The sequence below is a fragment of the Mytilus galloprovincialis genome, chromosome 7 (genome assembly GCF_965363235.1).
Source record: "Mytilus galloprovincialis chromosome 7, xbMytGall1.hap1.1, whole genome shotgun sequence".
Taxonomy (NCBI): Eukaryota; Metazoa; Mollusca; class Bivalvia; order Mytilida; family Mytilidae; genus Mytilus; species Mytilus galloprovincialis.
In genome coordinates, this window is record NC_134844.1 from 35,588,708 (window position 1) to 35,601,499 (window position 12,792).

General features: G+C 31.3%; 1 protein-coding gene across 3 annotated transcripts in view; it reads right to left on the minus strand.

Moving 5' to 3' along the window:
* Positions 1–3,965: 3,965 nt before the first annotated feature.
* LOC143082874 (adhesion G protein-coupled receptor B1-like) overlaps positions 3,966–12,792 on the minus strand; it is a 38,226-nt gene continuing 29,399 nt past the window's right edge. For all 3 annotated transcript variants that reach the window (XM_076258845.1, XM_076258844.1, XM_076258843.1), the window contains 4 exons: positions 11,062–11,188; positions 10,049–10,090; positions 8,516–8,599; positions 3,966–7,830 (listed from right to left, as the gene is read on the minus strand). In XM_076258845.1, the coding sequence (XP_076114960.1) occupies positions 7,759–7,830; positions 8,516–8,599; positions 10,049–10,090; positions 11,062–11,188 (325 nt within the window). In that variant the 3' untranslated portion in view covers positions 3,966–7,758. The remainder of the gene's footprint in view (positions 7,831–8,515; positions 8,600–10,048; positions 10,091–11,061; positions 11,189–12,792) is intronic.

Below are 12,792 nucleotides of genomic sequence, written 5' to 3' on the forward strand. Positions count from 1 at the left end.
TTTACCTCTTTAATGGATCAGCATAAACCTTAGTTAACGGGAAAAAAACAAGTCTTAATAATGTTCTGATTGTCAGTTAGTTTCAACTGGTTATTTTTTGTTCAAATATATCAGTTATATACTAGTGGTCGGGTTGTTGTCGCTTTGACATATTCCTCATTTCCTTTCTCAATTTTAGGAAATAAAAGAAACGATACAAAGCAATGTATTTTCCATATGTTATGTGGAATTAGATACATTTTACCAAGATTAATAATTGCAAAATTTTCCAGAGTGTTATTTCTTATCATTTTGATTGATATAAAGCAAATACTGTGGATTCATTAGTTTTCGTTGGATACAAATTTTCGTGGTTTCGTGTGTACAGGTAACCCACGAATTCAAATTTTTAGTGAAGTACAATTTTTCTATTGGCTTTGTGTGCAGATTTATGCAAAAAATGGCAACAATAGCATATATCACTGTTCGAAAGTCATTTATCGATTGAAAAAGGTTAAGTTAGCCTGATCTAAATTAGCCAATTGTTGGATACTCAAGGTAATCAACATAATCGTGTGTACAGAAAGTTGGTTTTAGATGCTAAAGCATTGAAATGGGAAGATTTGAGGAAAAGGCTTTCACAAATGTTTCATGTGACAAATAAGTCTAGAAATGTTTTTTTTAACAAATGACTTTAACTTAACCATTAACATAACTGTTTTCATGTAACCAACAAGCAGAGAAATCATGATAGGAAATTCCAAAATCACAGATACCAGGCTTTAAATTGTGAACGCAAGACTCTTTCTTTGCATAAATGCTAGCTCTGAAATATATGAACAAACTGATAGATATATACTCCATTTGCTGAATAAGGAGGAACGTTTCTGCTCAGAAATTGAATTACCAATTTGGAGGCTGAAATCGTCTCTTCTGTCGTAAAGTTTTGTTCTCAACCGACAATCACTGTCAAATTTTAGATGTAAGACTCAACTATCTGGTGTATCCTTTATTTCAAGTTGGAATGGATACATTCGTTCAACAAGACACTAAATAATGATGTTAAAGAATAATGTAAGCTTGTATTCGTTTTCCTTTAGACGTTTCTGTATGACTGAAATCTCCTTCATATGATAATAAAAAACAGGTCGGAATATTTGGAATACCATAAGCCTCATAAAATCAAATCAAGGTACCAAGATTATAAGTTGATACGCCAGGCATCTAATGGAAACAGTTGGAAAATCTAATACAAAGTTTTTGCGTAAAATGTCCTGTACCAAGTCAGGAAAATGGCCATTGTTATATTATAGCTCGTTGCTGTCTTTTGTTACATTTTAATGATGTGTTTCTGTTGTGTCGTTGTTCTCCTCTTATATTTGATGCGTTTCCCTTAGTTTTAGTTTGTAACCCGGATTTGTTTTTTTTCTCTATTGATTTATGAGTACAGAGGTATACTACTGTTGCCTTTATTTAGAGGACATTGAAAACCAAACATTCAGATGTGTTGTGCAAAATACGGCGGAGGCTATATATATCTGAAGGTAGAAATATCTAAGTCTTTCAATTTCTTCAACCTTTTATAAACAGTTAATTTATTTCAAAATACCCCCTATGATAAATTAACAATTTTACGCAACAGTTCGAACAACTTGAATGAGCTGGCGATACCCTCGGGAATGAAGACTGACTTCATGTATTGTTGTATAAGTATAATCAGGAACAAATAAAGGCAACATTAGTATACCGCTGTTCAAAAGTCATATATCGATTGAGAGAAAAAAAAATCCGGGTTACAAACTAAAAAACGAAGGAAACACATCAACTAGAAGAGAAAAACAACGGAACAACAGAAATATAGAGTGCAAAAAAAAAAAAAAAACGTCAACGAATTATTTGAATTGTTTGATAGCAACTGTCATATTCCTTACTTGGTACAGAACATTTTTAGAACAAATGTTTGGATGAACCTAGTTTTCTGGCTGGTCAAACCTCCCGCATATATGTAAATGTTAAATATAAAAATAGCGCTAAAATGACAACTTTTACGTGACCGGAGTACAGTAAAAATAAATGCAAAAAACACTCAGGACAGATGTTACATAAACAAATAATATAATAGTACATTTAAACATGTAAACCTCAGGATAAATACGAACACATAAAATTGATTTACGATAGATAAGAACACACATTCAACATAACAGAGTTATGAACTTGCCTCACACGATTTTTTAAAAAGGGTTTGACTGGGTGAATTACGACTGTTGCTCAAGGTGGAGGTGTTTACAAATCCTTTATTTAATTCATCAAATAGATATAGGAAGATGTGGTGTGAATGCCAAATAACAATTCATAAAAGTTAACCATATAGGTCAATGTACGGCCTTCAACACGGAGCCTTGGCTCACACTGAGCAACAAGCATATTCGATATTTAAGGAAGTTCGCTTCTGATGTTTTTAAATTTTTGTCAGCTATTCGGAATCCTCAGGTTTTATCCATGTAGTGCAATTAAAACAAACTGCCCATTAACCCCTACTTTTTTGTCCATTTTTTGATTAATCATAGTTTAAAATATCTTCTTTGAAAATCTTATAAAATCCTTGTCATTTTTTCATTGTTTGAAAGAGAAAAGGTGTCAATGTTAAACATATGAAAAGTCTAGAGAGAATTATTTCCCGCCAAATTTTCAATGGCTTATATCGAAAAAACGAGCACACGGACCCATAATTATTTTTTGCTTTTTTGTGACTTTATTTATATACTTTCAATATATAATAGTCTTTTAAAAAGCTTGTTATTTTAAAATAGAGTAGCAAACATCCGTAACTGTTAATATTTGAAAATCCAAAACCTTCGAAACCTAAAACAACAGTTAAAAAATAGTAAACAACAATAACCGAAAGAACCCAAAGAATATCCGAATAAGGAAAAGAAACAAGAGGTATATATACTAGTATTCATGATGGAGACACATTCCAAAATTCTATTTTAGCCAGCAATAAAACAATATCATTATTTTGATGTAATTTCAACATAATCATCAATCTTCTTAAGTAAACTTAACATAAAGTCTTATATATAAAAAAAGAAGATGTGGAAGATTGCCAATAAGACAACTCTCCACAAGAGACCAAAATGACAAAGAAATTAACAACTTTAGGTCATCGTGCGGCCTTCAACAATGAGCAAAGCCCATACCGCATAGTCGGCTATAAAAGGCCCCGAAATGACAATGAAAAACAATTCAAACGAGAAACTAACGGCCTTATTTATATACAAAAATGAAGGAAAAACAAATATGTAACACATAAACAAACCACAACCACTGAATTACAGTCTCCTAACTTGGGACAGGTACATACATACATAATATTGCGGGGTTAAACATGTTAGCGGGATCCCAACCCTCCCCTAACCAGGGACAGTGGTATAACAGTACAACATAAGAACAAATTATAAAAATCAGTTGAAAAAGGCTTAACTCATCCGATGGACAAAAATACATGTGGACGTGGCCGGAACTTGTACATCCCAACAACAAAAAGACAGTAGGAACAGATCTGAGAGTACTCGCAGTTAACTGACAGCTAGTTCAAACTACTAACAAATAAAAACAATCATGCATCTTAGACTTGATTATCAATCCGTACACATCCAACATCCAATGGATTTAGTGAAAAGACGTCATAAACAGTCAGAGAAAACATGACCTTGTGCAATGCCAAGATACAAGTATCGACAAATTGTAGATTCATGAATGTGTATATGTATATAACATACTAGTAATATTTAGTTTGCTTTTAATTTAATGATAACTAAAATCAATATTTATACCAATATAAACAATATTCAATGATCTTATTACAGTGTTGAATTGGTAACCTTTTAGAAAAAGTTTATTTAAAGGACCGATAAGTTTACCGGAATCATTTCTAAATTTCCGGGCACTAACACATTCTAAAATAAAGCCGGTTTTTGTTAAATTACATTCCAACTTTATGAAAATATCAGAAAACTATATCTCTACAAGTTTCATAACTTGAGAAAAATACATAAAGAAGATCTGTTGAACTGGATAATGTCAAATGATGGCATCAATTAATATCTGAATGCATTGCTTTTTTGAATTATTTAAGATAGCATGAACAGATAGGACAAACGATATGAAAACAAACACTATATCACGAAAAATACGTATTTAACAATATTGTTATGCATATTAGAGTTATCCTTTTTTGCTCTACTTATAGACTGACTCGTCTCCTTTATTATTTAACACTTATTATTTATGATATGTGAAAACAATGATAATTATAATGTGTTTTCTGCAATTTTCAATGATTTGTACACTGGTATGGTTATGGTTAAGAAAATGTATTAATAGCATACGTTTATAATTAGTGGTATTTTATTTTGGTAAAATGCCTTAACAAAACACTAACTCTTCAACATTGCAATTATGAGTCCTAGCTGTAATTTGATAAAACATTTTATTACAATCGTGCAAACAAGCTAAATTTATGTACTTATTATAGAAACACAAGATTGAACTAGACATGATTGCCAATTCAATTGAATTCAATGTCTTATTTATGTATCACCTTAGGTATAAAATTACACATTACATTTATAAAAGATACTTTTTGTACAGATTTATGAGATACGATAACAACTAAAACAACATGTATGTACATAAATAAATATTAAACAATAAAATTTTCAAGTAGTATTTACAATATAAAACTTCATAGCGTCTTTTCAGAATGAAATTACAGGTATTGGCACATAATCTTAAAAAATCTGAATTTAAAGATAAAAATGCCATTTTCTGACAATCGGTAAAACTTTTAAAATGATCATTAATTTTAAGAGATTCATTAAAAAAAACTTGTCTAAAATCATTATAAACAGGACAATGTAAACAACATGATATTCATCTTAAACAGTATTAAACCAATTAAAACAACATCCCTCCACCAATGGCAAATTTTCATACCTTCCCGTTTTCAGTCTAATATATAATAGGAGCCACCTCACATCAAATTTTGCAACAGTACTACTTTCACTAAAAGGCATCACAAGTTTGCAGTAGTTTCAACAACATAATCCTGCATACAATAGTAATAGTTCTCAACATGTAACACCCATTTCCCTGTCTTTGAGAGGATGAATTTAAATGCTTTTCCTTTAATCAATATGTTTATCAAACATTCGTGAACTGACTGTATAAACAAAATATTCTTATTATATTAGTGTTGGTATTGCATAGGTCAACCAATTCATATTCCGTTTTTTTGGCATGAAATTCCACCCTTTTTTTTTACAATTTATGTTTCAGACTGATCTCATCCGCCCATAAACATATTTTCCTGTTAACACGTTCTGGCTCCATATTTACTAATATATGCCAGTGTGTTGCAATAACCTCCCATTCTGTATGGGAAATTGAAACCCACCCCATGTATCCAATGACAGCTGGGCTTGGTGTGTATATACCAACATCAAGATAGAACCTACAAGCTCTCATCTGAATCGCATTGATACATGAAAAATTATTGCAGCCTCAAATCGTGGCACCATATTCAACAATATGACTTACAAGTGAATCAAATAGTGTTTTTTTATAGACGTAATATGAAATACAACCAATACTAGGTTTACGCTTAGCTATTACCAGACCTTAAGCTCTGTTTGTTGAAATGTCAATTGCTTTTGCAGTAATACTAAAGTCAAGAAATTATTTAAAGCAAGGCCCAGATAAGCATATTCATTTCTAGTAGCAATATTCATATCCCTACACTTAAATCGTGACTTCATCGTTCAAAAAAGGTCGATCTGCAGTGGACAACATGGACAACGTTAATCTTAAATGCGTTACACGTCATTTTATTGTCAGCACCCCAATGATATAACTCATCTATTAAGAGGTTTTGTAACTCATTTTCAATATTTGCTCAAGGTACCATATCATCAGCATACAACAGAACACATTTTACCCTCCCACACTGTTCACATCAAAATCAAAAGATTTTAGGTACATAGCTACACTAAACCAATCTTTATTGAAACTATTTACTTGTATCGAGAACCTGCCTCCAGTATAAAAGGAAATAAAAGCCGTACACATGTTTACATCATCGCACAGAGACGTGAGTTTTGCCCATACCAATGTCCTATTAATGGCATCATACGCTTTATAAAAATCAATAATGCGCAATAGGTTTAATTTCATTGTTTTTTTACAAACATCTAATAAACAAGTGAGTGAGGATATTTGATCTATGGTAATCCTTCCTTTCAAAAGGTCATTTTGATCATCAACTAGGGAATTATTATCTTCAACTCATTGAGACAGTCTCATGTTAAATATGTTACATTATAATTAATATGAAGCCTGGTCTAAAGCAATACCCGTTTGATTTAAGGTATCTCTTTTATCTGACATGTTATTTTTTGGTATCGGATTGATAATTATATTATTCCACATCTCTGGAACTTTACAAGTTATAAAACACCAATTAAACAATCTATGTAAAAATATAATACAATTCTGGTTTCATAAAACATCAGCTGGAATGTTTTCTACACTCAAGCTTTACATTTTTTACTTTTACATACTGCATTAAAAACCTCTTTAAATAAAATTTCTTCGCTAAAAAGAAAGTCACTTTCTGTCAAAACGCAAGGGCTATAATCGACTCGAATGTTCATATCCGTAGTTACCTGGTTTCCTATTTGATTAAGTTAACCGTCAAAATGTTTGTAAAATTAGTTTTTGATTCTATTAATAGCTTTTGCTGCAATGTTTACCAGTACTCACATTTTGCTTTTTGAACCCCACGATCTAAAATGCTTCATTTTGAACACGAAATATGACTTTAACTGAACATAAGAAAACCCACACAATTTGCATCTTCTCCATTACTTGTCAGCACAACACATATTATTAAACATACACTTAAATCATCATTCCACCTAGGGTTTTTAATTCTATTTCTTCTATTACAATAATTACTATCTAACATGAGACTAACTTTTGAATGCAAATTTTTATTCTTTATTTTGCTTATAATAACACAGAAATCATCATAAACTTGATCAATATAATATTGGAATTCTTCATTTGTTTCAAGACAACTGATAGCTTCTATTAGTCGTAAATGTATCTAATCGCCGTGACTAAAACCGGTCATATTAAGTTTGGACTATATAATTTAAAACAATGAGGCTTTCCATAGCTTGTAACACAATTATCAACAACATATTGACCCTTTGATGAAATACATGTCAAGTCATTGTGTGTACTAACTCTACTGTTCAACATTCAATATTTGCTATTAGTTAGAAAATCAATAAATGTAGTACAGTAACTTTTACGTAAGAAATCTATAACACTTCTCATATTTATACAATCTACTCCAGGAATGTAATCATACTCATCGCCACATTTACTTAAAGTAAATAATATAAAATAAAATCACTTTTGTATTCGTAAACTTTTGAAAGTAATGTGTCGAAAAATAGTTTCTTATTTACTTGCTTAGTAGAGAGATCAACTTGTAAATAGCAAACACATATATTAAATCTAAAATTGACAACCTGTGATGTAGATACACCAATAGAATACTCTCAAAAGATTGGTCTAAAATACAATAATAATAAAAATCAGTTAAATAATCTTTTATAAAAAAAAAACCTCCACCTGACCCATAGCATTTTTATAAATAACCTTTGTAATAAAGTCAAACCATGTCAACCCATTTTTAATTAGTTGTTATATTCTGTTGTTTACTTCTTCTTTCTCTGATCGGAAATTTTCGTTGATGTGCTGTGTTTTTGGAAGTTCCTGTTTGAAAATTAACGATTAATAGTAGATGAAAAGATGCATAAATTATCAAAAGTCGCTTTAAAGATAAAACAAAAACTGATAAAAATATATCTCTCACTAACATACTTTTGCAGTTAAAATGCTGTATTGAGTCAGAAAACACCATACTTAGAAATTTTTCAACCATTTTAAACAAATTATTTTAATTTCAAGAGAATGTCACTATGTCAATTGCAATTACATTGACAAATACACATATCAAGCTCGTATTAACTCCATAGTCATAAAACGCGGTATTAACTGTTGTGTCTTGATAACTGGCGTAAAACCAAATATACACATGTTAAAATACTGATACCCTTATAATTATAAAACAATACATATTTTAAAAATCAAAATAATTTCAAAGATCGATGATTTTTTTTTCGTTCTCATGAAATAGAGGGAGGAAAACAGAAATATCTATTTATGAAGTCGACCAACGGTATAAAGTTAAAATGAGTTCATGATATTATAGCTCTTAAATGTTTAATTATTGACGAGATATATTCTACAATAAACAGGTAGAACATAAATGGTGTTTCTTACACCAGTATGAATAAGACTAATATGTACTTGTTGTATCATTTTTGTCATAATAAACGGGATACTGTGACCTAGGGTTTTTTTTACTAATAAAAGTTTTGATAAAAAAAATGCTCACATAATTAGTAGACTCGGTAGGTGGTTTTGAATCCATGCGATTGGCGTGTCGTCGTCTCTGATAATGACGATAGCCTTGTCGAACCTATATAAAGTATTATACTTAACTATGAATACAAAAACAAAAAGAAGCAAGTTCACCAAATAAACTCAACTAGTTTTAAGATAAAAAAAAAAGAAAAAGAAATTCATGACAATTGAATTACGGAATTAGTAATTCTTATTGAGAGATTAGGGACAAATACGTGTCTCATGCTGTGCCACATGTGGATGACGACATACCTACCCCTACATCCTCCCAAACCCCGCTTTGCGCACTTGATATTATACCCTTTCTTTTGAGTTTGTCTTCATCAGTCCTATTTTTTTGTATGTATTGTTCAAGGACTATTTTGTCTTTTATTTGGTTTTCATTATTTATCGATGTCCGTTTCTCTTTAAATTTAGGAGTTTTGAATGTTCCCTTAAAACTTTGAATATCGCCAAAAAACATCAACTCTGACAACGCACATAATGAAAAGGTTTAAAACAAACTTCGTCTATATTAACAGGCATAATCTTAACATAACTTATAGTCTGATTCCAAACATTAATAACAACAAATAAAATTAATCAGAATAACAATAGTATTTGCCCACGAACATGAAGAATCAAGATACAAATCACTTAGACCGTAATGTCTATGATCAAAAACATATTGACCCTAAAAATACTATTACAGTTGGATGATATATTATGCTCAGTTTATTAGTACTAGAAATTTTGCAAGCAGTCTGTCTTCATCAGGAGTAACGCTGATTTGAATTGGAACTCTACAAGTCCTGTTTACGCCATAACATGTAAACGTTCCGATATGGTACATTGTACTTACAAACGTTTGAATGAGCGTCACTGTAGACGAAACGAGCGTATGGCGTATCAAATTATAAACCTGGTACCTTTGAAAACTATTAAATGAAGATTCGAACACATTTATATTCTATGATAGATGAAATATTAACAATTTACTTTCCGTTTATCAACATTTTATTAACCTGATCATTCAAACCTTTATATGCGATAACAATATACCACATGACACCAGTACCTACCTGTCTTGCAAACCCTCTCAATAGACATCCGAACAAAGTTATATTTACTTTAACTTTCACAACTCAATACATCAAGGAAAACCGTTAATACAATGTGTGTAATTGACATTGCACTAACTTATCGATAACGAAAACTTAGCATACAACACTTATAAAATTCCCAGCAATCGTAAAATATGTTTGTTTAGAATATCACTCAAAAATAACAAACTTGATCTCTCTTCACTACTGGATACTAACAAAACATAAGTTTCATTACCCAAAAAATTATATCAGTAGGTCTGCCAAGGGACTTGATATGCAATTATATTTTGCATGGGTTTATTTGCTGGTGTTGGATGTATTTAGGGTTATTTTCAATCGCAAACGTATATTGATATGATAAATACATTTAATGCCTCCTAATCCTTCGTATTATTGATTGCAATTGTTAAGATAAATACCTGTTCATTCAGGCAACAGTGGAACACACATATAAAAAGACCCTGTAAAAAGGATAATATAAAGACGATTATTTTTGTTACTATAAAACTGTATGATATCTGAACATACACCTATACAATTAGACAACATGTACAGTTGATATTTTTTTTTATCATTTGAAAAAATGACATTATCTTATATCTCGGACAAAAGTTGCATTAATTAAAACGTCATCTTTTCTTCATATAGTTTTTTTATTTACAAAATTCACACGATAATGAATTATGTGTTTTTAAAGACTCCTCAAATGTATCCAGATTAAGACTGTTTGCTGCTCTTGTTTTGGTCAAATATACAGAATCCTCTAGTTTTATACAAGTAGTGCCAATTAAAAAGACCAGACTAATCAGTTGCGATTAGAAGGCAAAATCAAATTCTTCAGCGTCCAACCATTGCACTTCAGCGTGACCTTCGGGGTTCAGAGTCCTACATATATATCTCAGTTAAGGTGATATTCCAGAGTTTGTGTGTCGTATCATAATTTACTTGATATGGTGCTGCTAACAAAGAAGCTATGAATCTCAGGTTCAGCACGAATAAGTTGATCGTTATTGAATATCTGTTTACAGATGACGACAGATATGGACGAATTGTCATTACCAAAATCCAGTACTCATTTTTCGAATTGGACACACCGAATTTGTATATACATGACGCAATAGTAACAGGATATGCCTACTCAATCGGAACACATCAGATCACCACCAGTTTTGATGGGCTTATTGTTTCATCGTCTGTAGTTTTTCTGTCATGTGTTTTAAAGATTGAAGTTTATCTTGCTTTTGATTCACAACTACCTATTTTCTATATATCCTTTAAATATCAGGATGTTATCAAACGAAAAGAACGTGTTTTTGAAATATGTGTTACTGCAAATATTCGATCACCACTTGTTTTGATAAATGATAGCATTTGTTTTCAATCGTCTTGAATGCATTCGCCTATGTTGTAAACAAGTTAATGCTCTACCTACCTGCAGAGAGTTGAAAATTGCAAATAAGTATTGAAACATCACCAGATCCTCGTTCAGAGAAAATGCACCAAGTACCCATGTTACTCCAAACAACGGTAGAATGACACACATACTTTTCAAACCAATCCTGTGAAAGGACAACACACATGTTTAATAATATAACTTCACCTGTGTCATCTCCATCTTTTGACATATTTAAGCACAGGAGCCTGTGATTCAGTGGTTGCCGTTTGTTTATGTGTTACGTATTTGTTTTTCGTTCATTTTTTGTACATAAATCAGACCGTCAGTTTTCTCGTTGAAATTGTTCTACATTGTCTTTCGGGGCCTTTTATGGCTGACTATGCGGTATGGGCTTTGTTCATTTTTGAAGGCCGTACGGTGACCTATAGTTGTTAACTTCTGTGTCATTTTGGTCTCTTGTGGAGAGTTGCCTCATTGGCAATCATACCACATCTTCTTTTTTTGTGTTTTATATTAAACATATACATTACAGCATGTTGTGTAAAATATTCAATTTGTTTAGTTCATGATTTTATGAAGTAAAATAAAAACAAAATAATATCTCCGCGAATTAAATGGATCATGATGAGTATATGAATAAAATTAAACATTCACAATATTAAGATTTACCTTTCTTAATTGAATAAGTTAGGAACAAACTGCAATAAAATTGCACGTAGCAAAATCAAGAAAAAAAACCTCACAGATTTATATTGTTATAAACGGGCAGTTGATATCCGAGTATACAATAATTTAAAGATGCGTTTTGATTGATAAAACCTGTATTTGTGAAACATTTCTTTTTCAACAAAACTATACAGTGTAAAGACCAATATCTTGGGATGAATTTTATCGAGTAAATGAATGTTGGTTAAGTACCTTGATGTACCTATAAATGATTTGTTTTGTTACACGTATTTTCTTTTTTCATTAACCATAACGGGCAAGCTGGAAGCTATTCTAGCTAAAACATCGCTAGGTACTTAAATTAAGTCACGGATGCACGATGTCGGGGGTGTTTTCTGATTAATTTAATGTCTAGTTCTTCTAATAACGTCTTTAAATATTATGGGGCGGGCAGTGAATATGTTTTACTTTTATTTTTTTTCTTGCAAATGATTTTTTTTGGGCGAGTGCTCTACAAGAGATGCAATCGCTATATATATGATTATGCGATACAGAAGTTGCAAACTTATGTGTACATTTTACAACTGGTTTACTACATCAAAAACCAAGAGGAGCAACAGATACTTTAATGCATTTAGTTTGATTTATTGGTGCCTTAACCAACCAGGCTTTCTGAACCCACTATGGTTTATTTCTTGGTTCACTTTTTTTTTTCGATGCCTGAAATTTCATTGTAATCTATGCAAGCATGCCAATTGTATAAATTGGAAGTTAGCAACCACTGCAATCTTTATGTTTTATCTAGTATTTCCTTGTGAATATCTGTTCGTGGTACTCTTCATTAAAGTAAAAGTGTAACAATTCAAAGGTTTTACACGAGTGACTACTGTGGATTAATTTTTTTCGCGGGTACCGATTTTCGTTGATTAAGGAAAATTTACACGAACGTGTATATTTATTTTTCGTGGTTTTGCTGAAATCTGCAAACAATTTCGTGGTTGATCTGTTCCCAAAAAAATCCACGAAACATTAGCAACGAATAATAATGAATCCACAGCATATTAGATAGTTAAATACACATTTTGAACAAAATTGTAATAT